This window comes from Peromyscus maniculatus, chromosome 19 (genome assembly GCF_049852395.1).
Source record: "Peromyscus maniculatus bairdii isolate BWxNUB_F1_BW_parent chromosome 19, HU_Pman_BW_mat_3.1, whole genome shotgun sequence".
In the NCBI taxonomy this organism is placed as follows: domain Eukaryota; kingdom Metazoa; phylum Chordata; class Mammalia; order Rodentia; family Cricetidae; genus Peromyscus; species Peromyscus maniculatus.
Genome location: NC_134870.1, coordinates 35940425 through 35954156, shown reverse-complemented (window position 1 = coordinate 35954156; position 13732 = coordinate 35940425). Strand labels below are relative to the sequence as shown.

Sequence of the window (13732 nt, the reverse complement as noted above, 5' to 3'; positions counted from 1 at the left end):
GGGAGAGCCAGAGACGGGAGGACGTCCTGGGTGTGCCTTTATTTATTTATTTGTTAACTTATTTATTCATTTGCTGTGTGCATGCACACATGGGTGCATACATGCCACAACGCGTGTGTGGAAGTCAGAAGAGAACATGGGAATCTCTTCTCTCATTGCACTGTATGGGTTCCAGGTTTCAAACCATGGTTGTCAGGCTTGGCAAAAAAGTGAATAAATGTATTTGTTTATTTTTTTCCTGAGTCAGGGTTTCTCTGTGTAGCTCTGGCTGTCCTGGAACTTGCTAACTTGTTTTGTAGACCAGGCTGGCCTCAAATTCACAGAGATCCACCCGCCTCTTGAGTGCTAGGATTAAAGGTATGCACCACCACACCTGGTCTATTTTATTTTTTTTAAATTATCCTTTTGAATTTAAAAACATTTTCATACAATATATTTTGATCATGTTTCCCCCTCCCTCAACTCCTCTCAGATCCTCCCTACCTCCCTAATTACCCAAGTTTTTGTTCTCTCTCTCCCCCCAAAAACAGCAAAACCTCACAAAGTGAAAACCAAATAAGCAAAAGACCAATAAGACAATGCCTAAACAAAATGAAACAAACAAACAAAAAATCCCCTACACACACACACACACACACACACACACACACACACACACACACAGGCCATGGAGTCTATTTTGTGTCAGCCATGGGCATGGGGCCTGCTGCCCTGGAGTGTGGTTGATAGACCCGGTAAGACTCCACAGGAGAAAACTGACTGTCCCTTTGCTAGTGGGTATCAGTTGCCCATAGCTTCTTGGTTATGGTTAGGGGTATGGAGCCCATGTCCACTTCGGTTTTCAGTGCTTGGAGCCTGTCTGGCTTTAATCTGTACAGGTCTTGCACTTGCCTGCCATGGTTTTTAAATATGGCTTAATGGTCTGGATTTATTGTGGATGGCTGAATCACCTGCAGATTCGATGCCTTTAACCTTGCTCATTTTTCTAAAAGACTGTTGAAGACATCAGGCATTAAAAAAAAAAAAAAACCAACCAAACAAACAAAAAAAACACAACAGTAAATAGCCCAACACAGGTAAGATCTTCAGTCTTTGGAATATTTTCCTTGGGATAAAGTTCCTGAAGCAGGAATTATAGGTCCCAGAAGACATGAGTATTCTCATAGCTCTTCAGACATGTCACCCATTGATTTCCATGAAGAATAAGCCAGTTTAGTAAAGGCCTGGTCACACACAACTTTCCGCCCAGCACTTGGAGGCAGAGGCAAGCCTGTTCAACACAGCAGGTTCTAGGACCGCCAGAGCCACATAGTGAGACCCTGTCTCTAAATAAATAAAAAAGAAAAGGAAGGAAGGAAGAAAAAAAGGCCATTTGAAAAGACTGCAGTTAACTCATCTATAAGTAATAGCACTTTTTGTTTTGATATTGTTTGTTTGTTTGCTTGTTTTTTAATTTTTTGAAAATTACACCTTTTATGTGTTTGGGTGATGGGTTTTGCACCATGGCACACATATACAGGTCAGAAGACCGTTTGCTAAAGTCACTTCCACTCCTTGGGTCCCCAGGTCAAAGATTGTCAGGCTCGGTGGGAAGCACCTTTCCTCACCGCGCACTTTCCTTGGCTCGATTGATCATGTTTAACTCCATCCCTTCTTAAAGCTGTGACGCTGTTGCTGTCCTCTGAGGTTTGTTAGTATTGCCTCATGAGCCAGTTGCCAAAGTCAGAGTAGATGATGGTATCTTAACTCTCAGCATCTTTTACCAATGTTATCTGTCTAAAACAATGTCAGCATAGTCTTAAGAAACTGTGGTCAAAGTTTCACAAACAAAATCAGGCACCATAATGAGACCAAAGCAGGATGGTGGTCATATTGGATTTCAGTTCCCAAGCAAACCAGGAGCTCATCTTCAACAATCTTTAATATGGACCACCCTCTACCTTTGGTCTTAGAGGGTTGCACATGAGCACATCCTGCAGGATGAACCTGCCTGGCACCCTCTGCTTGCCTGCCTTTGCAGGGAGCTGCCAGCACTGTCAGCTGGTGGTCTACCCTCTTCTTCAAGTCTTGGGGAAGGGTGGTGAACATGCAAACAATCAAAACCAGATGGCGCCCCAGCTGAATGGAGATTACAGCACCATTTCCCTTGTTCAACCTGGAGAAACGCATCAGGAATTTGCTCACAAAGGAAACCTTCCTGCGACCAGCCTCTCGTCCATGGGTGTCAGGCGTGTGTGTTCAGTCTCCTGTCTGGACATGGATCTGTGTGTATCTCAGGCCACTGGAAAGGGACCCCGGTGTGTGTGTGTGTGTGTGTGTGTGTGTGTGTGTGTGTGTGTGTGTGTGTGTGTGTGTAACAGTATCTCATTATATAGTCGGAGCTGGCTTCAGACTCACAATCCTCCTGCTTTGGAAGATAGAACTGTGCCCTGTCATGCCGAGCCAAGAGGCAGTACTTGGACCTATCCTGTTTACTCAGCGGATGATCAGCATGGAAAAGAATGACTTTTTCCTTCTTTCAAACATCCAAGCCCAGACTCTATGCACAACCTAACAGCACTTCATGAGGCTTTTGTAGGCAGTCTGTATTTGCACTTTCTGTGGTGATGGAGCCATTCTGTGTTGGTGCTCAGTACCGTGGTAACTAGCAACCATGTGATGACTGCACCTGTGAAATATGGCCACTGCAAAAGCCGCCAGGAAGTCTCCCCTTGATTTAACTGGAAATAGCCACATGTAGCCATTGTCTTCTGTACAGTACATATATAGGTCAAAATGATTAGCTCCTGAAGGGGAGTTTTAGTCACTATCGAGGGCTGCATGACAGGTGTGAGGACCAGGCATCTGTGAGTGACGTGGCTACCTGTGCCAAGCCTTTGGTCTCTTAGGCACTTCTGAAGGTCACGTGTCAAGTAGGGCTATGATTTCTGAAAGTTCGGCTGGGGCGCTATAGGCCGGCCTCCTTTCAAGTAGACAGTCTGTCTAGAGGACTCAGTTCTCCCTGGCTGTTAGCCAGAAGTCTTAGTTCCTCTCCTCATGGATCTCTCCATCGGGAGGCCCCTGCTGTCCTTCAGAGAAGATGATCCGAGGGAGAAAGGGAGTGGGAGAATGATCTAGATGGAAGTCATTCAGAGCCTAATGCTGGGTGTGGCTTACCATCTTTTCTAGAAGTTGCGGACACCAACCCTGCTAGAGTCAAGGGACAAAAGAAGAGTATACATAGTGGGATGCAGGCTCAGGAGAGGCTACTGTGGAGGCTGAGTACTGTAGGGGTGTCACGTGTCTCTTTGACTGGTCATCAAAGGGACAACCAGTTTGCCCCTCCCTCTTTTATTGCTTCTAATGTATTTTTCTAGAACTTAGGGTTGTTTTGTTGTTCTTGTTTTTGTTTTTTTCAAACATAACAGCAAGCCACTAGTTGGTCCAGGAAGCACTTCTATGTGGAATACTGCTCACTTTGTGGGTGGGGAGGTCGAGGCAGGCCCCGGTGATGAAGATGGCCACCATTCCGTGCCAGAGCTGACGCCATGCTGTACTTCTCTTGCAGTGAGCAGTGCATAGAAGCCTATGAACTCCTACTGGCACTGGCCGAGAGCGAGCAGAGCCTCATCCTGGGGCAATTCCGGGCAGCTGGCGTGGGCTCCTCCCCTGGTAAGTGTGTGTGTCCGTCCCCCCCCCCCCCCCCCCCCCCCCCCCGGGTCCCCTCTGTGCTACTTCTCATCTTGTCCCCACTGTGGCTGGCAATGAGTCATCTCCCAGAAACATGAAATCTGCTTGTCAAGTGTGTTTTCCATTTTCACTCCTGACTGAGTGGGTAAATTGTTTACATTGAATGAAGCAAGAACTGGAGTGGAAACAGCATCCCAGACAAGTTAAAACAAACAAGCACTCCGAGGAAATGGATTCTCCCGGGCTGACAGCAGGAGCCGAGGGAGCAGGGCTCACAAGGCTGTTAAAGGGACCAACACATACTGTAAGCAGAAAGAGCGCGTAGGCTTCTTCACCGTGACGCTAAAACTCAGCCAGTGACAGTGCATGGCCTGTACTGGTGTGAGGGGACCACACAGGACAGTGCTGGAGAGGAAGGGCGTTTGCCATACCCTTACTGTGCCCTGGACACACACTCACCTCTGCTTTGTAGAAACAGTTTTTTGGAAGAAACAACAAGTCCATAAAACTCAAACGATCTGGAGCTTTCCAAACCTTCCAAGGTGGGGCCGTATGGGCAGGCCAGGTGTCCCCATGCACGGCCACTAAGCTGTCTGTCTGGGAGTTGCTTTGAGCTGTAAGCTAGGGGAGGGGTGGGAAGGTAATAAATGAATAGCTTCTTAATGGCTGTGTACTTCCAATTGGCCTTGTCCCTCCAGGACCCACTGCCGCAGAGGCTACTCCCCAGACACCTTCTGAGTGAACCCCCATCCATTCCACCTCTCTGTTGTCACCTTTGCAAGGACAGTTGGGGTTTTCCTCCCCTTAATTTTCATGCCCCCGGGGATCAGCATCAACCCTGAAGATGGGAAGAAGCTGAGCATTACTTTTCTTTCTTCTACCCAGGCTCTCTATCAAGGGAGCATTTATCCTTGGGATAGGTGGCCACCCTTCATTCCTCCACCCCACCCTCAAGTCCCATCCCCACCGCCTGGCCCAGCCCAGAAGCAGAAGCTCTGCCAACATTTCCATTAGAAACCTCATTTTTCAGGGTCTTTTAACTGAACCATAAAACTTTACTCCTCATATGAAACAGATCCTAAAATGATCTTGGCCTGCTGTCAAGTTTTTTTTTTTTTTTAATATGTATTAAGCAAACCATCAATTAGAGGAGGGTTAAAAAAAAAAATCAATCATGTTCTAGTTTGTATCACAAGATGTCTTAACCTGTTCCATGAGCAAAAAGCATCTTTATTAGGCTGGTGCCTACACAGGGCAATTACTTGGTAGGAGTTGAAATGGCTTAAACAAATCAGTATTAAAACCATTTGCAATAGTAATGAAGTGTTCATGTTTCCCTCATCCCAGATAACTCCTGTAGGCATTTGTATGGTGATACCATGCCTACTTTAGAACAGAGTACAGAGAGCAATCAACTGGTGGAGTATACGTAAGATTCCTAGTGGAAAGAAGGAACATGGGGAACATGGCTGAAAATCAGTTTGGGGGATGTATTTTCAGTATGGGAACCACACGTTACTGAAGAATATTCTCCACGGTGCTACGCAGTGCCCAATTTTAATTCCTGCTGACAGTGGTGGTTGATCTGTCACTCTGCCCATCATGCTGTCTAAGCAAGAGCTGGTTTGTGACATTGACTCGCAGTGTCAATCACTGTGGTTGTCTTTGTTTGTTACTGACTTCACAGGCACTCATGATGTTTACTTGAAAAGGTTTAGCCCAGTGGTTTTCAAACTATAGCTTGGGAAATCGAAGGAGTGTCTTTGGGCCTCAGCAATGGCCACGAAGGGTGAAGAAGCTGCCTGCCCCTCTACCCAACCACATTTATGTTTTTAATGTTCACTAAGGGCATATGCTACCACTGCCTGACTTCAGCATAATTAAAATATCACCACAGTTCACTATTTAAGGTTTCATGAGAAAAACACAGATCTGTGTTTGTATGCATGGCAAGCCAGTGGTTGGTTTGGTTAACACAGTTGTTGTATTGTTTTGAAACTTTCATTCTTTAGAGTAGTATCTTAGTCACTATTATTGTGAAGAGACACCATGACCAAGGCAAGTCTTATGAAAGATAACATTTGATTTGGGGCTGGCTTACAGTTTCAGAGAGTTAGTCCATCATCATCATGGTGGGGAGCATGGTGGCACTCATGGCGCTGGAGCAGTAGCTGAGAGCTACATCCTGATCCAAAAGAGACAGGGGTGGGGGGGGGAAGAGGGAGAGGGAGAGGGAGAGGGAGAGGGAGAGAGAGAGAGAGAGAGAAACAGAGACAGAGACAGAGAGACAGAGACAGACTGGGCCTCTGGCTTGGACCTTGGAAACCTCATAGCCTACTCCCAGTAACACTCTTCCTCCAACAAGGCCACACCCCCTAATCCTTTCAAATAATGCCACTCCCTGGTGACCCAGCATTTAAATGCATGCACCTATGGGTGCCATTCCTATTCAAACCACCTCAAGTGGTTTCAGTTCTCAGCAAAGTTGAGAGGAAATACATAGACTTCCCATGCACATGCACAGCATTCTCCGTGATAATAACAGGTGTACCAGACATCATTGTCATCCAACGTTCCGGTCTCTATCAGAGTTTCCTCCCTGGGTGTGGCAAATGGACGGTGACATGGACCCACCACTGCAGCATTATATGTTGTAGTTTGGTGCTTGGTAGTTGCCATCTCATGAAGACCCTCTTAACTTTGCTTTCTCATTCCTCTTTCTCATTCTACTCTCCCAGTCCTTGAGAACTACCCTTTTTGCCTCTTTGTCTTGTCTATCTGTCTTTTTTCTTTTAAGTTCTAAGAGTCAAACCCAGTGCCTTTTACAGCCTAGGCAAGTGATCTGCCTTTGGACTTTTTTTTTTATGTTTATGTATAGCATATGCACATGTTCCTCTGAGTGGATATATGCACTTATGTGGGTAGGTTGGCTTGCACTTGTGTGTGTATGTGTGTGTGTATGTGAAAATCAGAGGTCGAGGTCAGAGTTGAGTGTCATCTTCTATCATGTTCTCCCAATTAATTAATTAATTAATTTTTGAGACTGGATCTTAGTATGTAGCCCTGGCTGGCATGGAACTCGCTATGTAGACCAGGTTGGCCTTGAACTCACACAGAGATCTACCTGCCTCTGTCTCTGCCTCCCTAGTTGTGGAATTAAAGGCATATGTCACCACTTTATATTTTTTGGTGGCGGGGGGCAGGTTGTTTCACTGAACTCCGAGCTCCTCAGTTTGGTTAGGCTGTCTGTCCCTCACCCACCAGGGATCTATCTACCTGTTCCCTCCCCACTCCTCTCTAGTGCTGGAATTATAGATGTGTGCCACGGCAACCAGCTTTTACATGGTTATTGATTATTTCAAGTCATGTCCTCGCGCTTGAGTGGCAGGTACTTTACCGATGAAGTCATCCTCTAAACCTCTTTGAGCTTTTTAATGTCTCCATAGTTCTATCTTTCCCATCACAGCTTTCAAAGTCACACCAGGAATGTGAGTATCTGGAGCAGGGGCTAACTTCATTATCTTGGCTTTAGGCTTCCTACACTCCTGTGCCCTGGCCTAGCCCTGTCACCCAGCTTCTGGAGCCTCCCGAGTTGGCCACCTTGACCAGGCTGGGAGGAATAGTATAGAGAATGTTCCAGTTCCGGTTTGAATGACTTGTTGTATCTCTGTTGCCACCCACGTAACTCTGACAGTGCCGTTGATGTGTGACAATGTGGCATTTTGCCGGCTTCTCCCTGCCCTCATTCATAAAAATCCCACCACACCGGAGACATGTGCCTGAGTGGGAAGAGTCGCCAGCAACCTGGAAATGTGGAAAGTTAACATGTTAGGACTCGACGCCGATGGTGGAGATCATACTGCCCATGAGGATTATGGTACCCACGCAGAAGAACGCCTTCCCACCCCTTCTCAGTTACCCCACTAGCCCAGAGCACAGGCCTCCTCTGTCCTCCTACTCATCACGTCCTCTGTAACCGAGAATCAATTACAGAAGCAGAGCCTGGGCTTTCCTGACTCCTACCTGCGCCCATTAACCCATCGGCTTCTCTGTGATGTAGGAGACCAGCCAGGGGATGAGAGTGTCACTCAGATGCTCAAGCGGGCTCACGACTGCCGGAAGGCTGCCGAGAATGCCGCCAAAGCCCTGCTTATGAAGCTGGACGGCAGCTGCGGGGGAGCCTTCGCTGTGGCTGGCTGCGGCGTACAGCCCTGGGAGAGCCTGTCCTCCAACAGCCACACCAGGTACGACTCACTCGGTGCTCTGCCCTGGGACTCCTCTGCCCGCGGTGGCCTTCTCACTGGCCCACTCTAGGGGACTGTACTGTTTTTTTATTATTCTTTATTCTTTATTATTCTCCATTTCCTGGAATGGCTAATATAGCATGAATTCTAATTGGTCTTAATAATAAAAACCCAGAGTCAGATATCAGGGTGAAAGCTGAAAGATGAGAGAAGCAGAGCAGCCAGCCACTAGAGAGACTTCTTACCTCTAGGAGTCCTCAAGACTGACAGGGCCGAGCTCCTGTCCCCACCTTATCACTTCCTCTCTCTGCCCAGCCATATCACTTCCTGTTACTTCCTCCCAAGTGCTGGGATTGAAGGCCTGTGCCTCCCAAGTACTGGAATCAAAGGCATGAGATCCCAAGTGCTGGGATTCAAGGTGTGTGTCACCACTGCCTGGCCTCTCCTGGCTAGCTCCTCACTCTGATCTCCAGGCAAGCTTTATTTGTTAGAGCACAAACCAGCCAATGCTCACTGCTGCAGACCCAGCCTCCCTTGCGCTAGTTTCAGATTCCACTCTCTGTCTCGTGGCCCTGTCCTTCAAAAGCTCCACTATGGCAAGAGGCTGTGCTCTCATCTCTTTTATCAAGTGACGATGGATGTATTTATAGCACCTCCTAGGCAGGCACTTGATCGTGAACCTGAGGTCAAGTTTACCATCTATGAATAAGTGGGCTCTTGGGAGCAATGAAGAAGAGAGCAGCAGAGACTCTAAAGCATTGTCACTGGTGCAGGTGGCTCTTTCTGGATGGGGCCAGGGCACCGGAATGAAGCCCCTGGTAGCTTTTATTTTGATCATTTCTTGTCACCAAAGCTCCATCGGCTGTAATGCACCTCCTCCCCTTACATGCCAGTTTTCAGACCGGAATGCAGTTGATAGGTTCTTACTGGACTTCCAGCTAGGGAAAGCCAAGGGTGAGTCACCCCATTTTCACAGGTGAGAACACCTTGGCTTTGAGATGTGTAAGTGACTTGTGTAAGAGCAAATGCCTGCTGAGCGGGAAATCTAGCACTTCAGCACCACGCATGGTGTGCTCCTCCTACTCCCCACATTAGAGTAGGGTACCACTCTACTGTCACTGTATGATACAAGTCTGCGTGCATGCAAGCGACGAGAGGTTCATCAGGATCAATGGGCTGTCCAAGGCCAAAGCAAAAGTACTGATGTTTTCCTGATGCCTAAATGCAATTGGATACTCCCCTCTCCCACTGGAGGGAACAACCACTCACCTCAATGTATCCATACCCATAGACTGGACCCCATGTCCCAGGAGGAAGTACAGTCACAACATACTTGGCCACTTGCCTACAAACACAGGGGCTTATTTCTTCCAAGCTTAAGGAGCAGTTGTCTTATTTGGCAGCACATAGATTATAATTTTCCCTTAAAACCATATTCTTCTGTTTAAAAACAGAAGCCTGTGTCCTTCTCCATGCTGTTTGCAGGTATTTATAATCTATTGTTTCTATGTTTAAGTAGATATTCAGTGTTCAGCTTATCAGTGAGAGTCTTCTGTTGAATTAATGAATGTTAGGAGTTGGGTGAAAGGGAAATATCTTGCTTAATTGTCTGCACACCTCTCCGCTTCCTTCACATAATTCTGCTGTTTCGATCTGAGTCAGAGACAGCTCTGGAGTAGGTCAGAAGTGAGGACAGTTCCCTAGCCTTCTATTAGTGGAGAACTGACCTTGAATGTTTGTTGCAGGAGATATCTGAAGTAAAGGTAAGCTTGACTGTTAGAACATTTTCTTGAGAAATTTAATTGTTCATCTTGTATTTCTATAGGTTGAGAGACATTCAGACACAGACTCTGCTTTCAAAAATGAGCTCACTAAAGACTGGCCCTCTAGGGCTCAGTGGGTCAAGCGCTTGCTGCGCAAGCGTGAGGACCCAGGGTTCAAGTCCCAGCACCCACATAGATGCTGAGCAAGCATGATGCCTGCCTAGAATCCTAGTGCTCAGGAGAAGACACCCACATACATACACACACGCGCATACCCACACATGCATGCGGTGGGGGAAACGGGTTTTTTTTTTTTTTTTTAACAAATTTTCGTCTCAAATGGATCTTCTCTCAACACAGGTTTTTAACTCTGATTCCACTAAATTGTCCTTTCCCCTCCGACCCCTGTCAGAGCAGTTCAGAAGCTGTACCGGAGAACACACAGGGCATTCACGTGACTCTCCATGATCACAAAACAGACACAGTTGGGTTGGTTTATGATAAACATAGGTTCATACAATGTTCCTAGCCATCGGGTCACAATATTCTCAGTAATTTTATTTATACGCCTTAGAATTCTGGCTCAAACAGTGTCCTAGGAAAATGGAGCTTTCTGAGCCAGGGCCTTTGTGTGGTTCAATACACCACTGCCCTCCTACTGTGGCCACCAGGCGAGATGTGCAGTCAGGGTGTCAGCCAGTGCCACCCAAGGTCTCAGGAGAGGCATGCTCAGGCCAGGTCCCCAGAGGCGCCTGACAGCTCCCGAGGACAAGAGGGTTAATGGCTTTAGGAAGGAGCAACAGAGGGTTAGTTACCCAGCAAAAAGGATCAGAATGATAGTCACCTCTCAGCTGACGCCCTTGGCGGGACCTCAGCATGAAAGCAGAAAGAAAACCTTTCACATTTTAAAGTCATGGCTGCAGATCTATCGGAAAGCGGGGTCATCTTAATGGATGGGGTAGCCAGGCAATGCTGGTGGCCTCCATAGCTTTATCAACAAATCACAGCACAGGCAAATGCACTGGAATGTCAGCGAGTAGAGCTAGGCGTGAGCAAGCCGCCCCCCCTTTGTGACGAGCACTGTGCTTTCTGCTCAGTCTGTGGAGGTGTACTCACTGATCCAAATCCACGAAAGCACACAAAAGCCATAGCAAGTGTGCCCTCCTAGAAATTGGAATGGAGGCTCTTTTGTTTCAGTATAAAATGGGCACATGGCGTGTGCAATCTGTGAAGGGTGATTCAGCCGTGCTGTGAAGCCTCCTCCTGCCTTGGGAACCTAGGATGCTAGCTGGCTAGCCGTGCTATCTGGGGCACGATGCCCAAATTGCAGTGGAGGACAATGGAGCACCAGAAGGACCTGGCCCGCACCCGCTCTACCAGTCCCAGTTAAGATGAAGTTTCATGGGGCAGAGTGGATTAGACCAGTGGAACACTGTCCGATGCAAAGGTGTTGTCCTGGAACCACTACCCAGTTAGGCCAGGTCTCTGCCACCCCCAGCAGCAAGCTTCAAGGAACGAGAGTCACCCAGGCCTGGCTGTTATAGTGCCATGTTATGAAAACAGAGAGGCCCTTCCCCCAGGTATCAGGAGAGAGTGTTCGAAGTGCAGGGGATTGATGCTTGCTAGTGAGTGCCAGCACCCAGCTGAGACATGCTCATCCAGTCCTCGTCACTTTCCTTCTCCCTTCATGTGACTACAGTAGCAATATGAAATGCTTTCTATACTTTTTTTTTTTTTCCTTCTTGAGACTTAACTTTAGGAACTGGTCAAACCCACACATTCATTTTAAAAATCAACAACTAAGTCCTAAGCATTACAAAATGCACACTACCCGATGTGACAGTTCTCCATGCTGGAATCCCCACCAGGACACTGGGTAATACTTTGGGATAGAATTCCATCATATCACTGGGGCTTTATAAATTAAGATTTGGGGTTGCAAAGGACAGAAATACATAAACAGCTTAAGAGGGGCCCTGATTGAAAGGCTCCCGGGCCCTATATGCATGAGATAAATGCCAGCTTAAGGCAGAGGGCTGTCATACTTCTGAGTGGCAAGTCATACAGGTGAGCAGTCACCCACACCAGGCCCTGGGTCCTGCCTTTGTGGCTCCGTGCTGGCTGCATTTTCCTCCTGTTACAGCAACCTTCCCTGGATGACGGAAAATCTGCAGACAACCTGCATGTCTGTCTGACGCCAACTGCTTCGTTAGTGCCATAAGAAAAACCTACCTGGGTGGGCCCTGGTTCTTTTAGTCTCCTGGATGGGTCATCCGGAAGTCAGAGATGGCACCTGGTGCAGAGGAACGGAAGACATGGCATTTGGCATCTAGAGATAGTTTGAATGGTGTGTCAGAAAGCAGGCAGGGTAGGCAGAGGGCAGGGGTTTGTGGGTAGGCAGAGAGCAGGGGTTTGTGGGTAGGTAGAGGGCAGCGGGTTTGTGGGTAGGCAGAGAGCAGGGGTTTGTGGGTAGGCAGAGAGCGGGGGTTTGTGGGTAGGCAGAGGGCAGGGGTTTGTGGGTAAGCAGAGCGCAGGGATTTGTTTTCCTTTTTGAGCCTGGCAGTCATGCACCTCTCCTGGACTGTGGCTGGCAGCTTGAGCAGTGAGTTTCCAGCAGAATGTTCTGGTAATTAGCTGTTGCAGACTAAGCTATCTTTGTCGGAGCTCCATCAGAGCAGAGGGTCACCAAAAGAAACCTATGGCCCTTGTCTGGCTCCTCAGAAAACCAGGGCGAACCACAAACATGGATAGCTGAGTATGCCCGGGCTCTTCCTCTGCAGGCTTTCCTTCCATCCTGGTCTCAGAGCACCTCCAGGCTCTGGAGAGGAGGGATCCGGCTGCCTGCCTGTCGAAAGTGATTTATTCCCCTTGACAGCTGAGCTCATCCTGCATTCCAAGCCGGGAGAGGTAATGGATGGCTTAGCCCTCGGCCTGGCAGCCAGCAGCAGCCCCCGGGAGGCCAGAGGAAGGGCCCGTGGCTTCTCCTCCTTTTCCCATCATCATAATCAAATTGGGCTGTGGAACATTAAGGGCATGAAGCAGAATTGTAATTACCTTCGCCTGATCTGCTCCCCGCTGGTATCCTAGAAGGGAGAGAGGAGAGTTAGGCTGATGGGGCCTGGGCTGTGGTGCTTGCCTTGGAATTCAGCTTTCCCTGTGTAAGAGCAGAGAAAGCGCATAGCCTCCAGTAGGGTAAGATCTGTGGGCCGGGATATCGGTGCTTTTTTTTATTCATGTATAGCAAAGACAGTAGAAACCAAAACTGTCCTTTCTGGCCAGTGACCAACTCCAGGTCCCAGCAGGCAAAGGAACCCAATACTCCCTGCCCACTAATGTTCTTCCAGATGGGTCTAGGTAGTCTCTGAGGCCTTTGAGAACTGGCTTCTTGTCTCCTCCGTTGCAGCTTTTCTACATGAGGGCAGGTTTCTAGACTCTAGGGAACACTGAGGCTGGTGGTGGGCCTCTTTACTCAGCTGCCAGGGAAGTGTCCCTTATCCTGCTCCTCCCCCAGAATGCACACAGGGTGGGCACCACCAGCTGGTCCTTCCCGGCTCTGGGAGGTAGGAGCTGCCAGAGTTTCTGTTGACTGCAGCCAGAGGAGTTAGGCAATTCCCTCTGGGCCGTGAGGCTGGGGTGTGCCAAAAGAAGCCTGTGCAGGTGTGACCGGCTTCCGAGGCCCTGCCAGCAGTCACGGGCATCCACCGGAGCAGTTCAGTACATAGCAGCCCCACCCCTAGGAAAAAGTGAGGACAGCCAGTTGGTTGTCTGCTGAGTTTCCATCCGTTGCTGTTCTGGTGGCAGGCACAGCATGGAGTCCGCCTTAAGGAACAGATTATTGTTATTTCTTCCCCACTCCCAGAAGTCTTGACACTGTGGGTGTTGGGGGAAGAAAGTGCCGCCCTAAAACAAGCCTAGGAGAGACTGAAGCGACTACCTCAGAGGCTATCTGAGAGCTGGTGGGGCAGGTTAGGCCCACCGGGTAGAAATTCTTCCATACTCTCTCTTTAATTGGGACAGAAAAACGAGCGAGCCCTACCTAGCTTTGAATTCTTTTAA

General features: G+C 48.3%; 1 protein-coding gene and 1 long non-coding RNA gene across 9 annotated transcripts in view; one reads left to right on the top strand and one right to left on the bottom strand.

Annotated features, from left to right (window-relative positions):
• Mcc (MCC regulator of Wnt signaling pathway) overlaps positions 1-13732 on the top strand; it is a 326031-nt gene that overhangs the window by 285686 nt on the left and 26613 nt on the right. For all 7 annotated transcript variants that reach the window (XM_042263722.2, XM_006977669.4, XM_076555203.1 and 4 more), the window contains 2 exons: positions 3548-3651; positions 7730-7913. In XM_042263722.2, coding sequence (XP_042119656.2) covers positions 3548-3651; positions 7730-7913 — 288 coding nt within the window. The remainder of the gene's footprint in view (positions 1-3547; positions 3652-7729; positions 7914-13732) is intronic.
• On the bottom strand, positions 501-12761 carry LOC121823892 (uncharacterized). 2 transcript variants are annotated; one of them, XR_006065530.2, is made up of 4 exons: positions 12731-12761; positions 11909-11969; positions 4129-4290; positions 501-1776 (listed from the first exon to the last, which is right to left on the bottom strand). It is a non-coding gene; the product is annotated as an uncharacterized LOC121823892 (long non-coding RNA). The 2 variants fall into 2 exon arrangements; XR_013046079.1 differs by lacking the exon at positions 12731-12761 and having other exon boundaries at positions 11909-12096.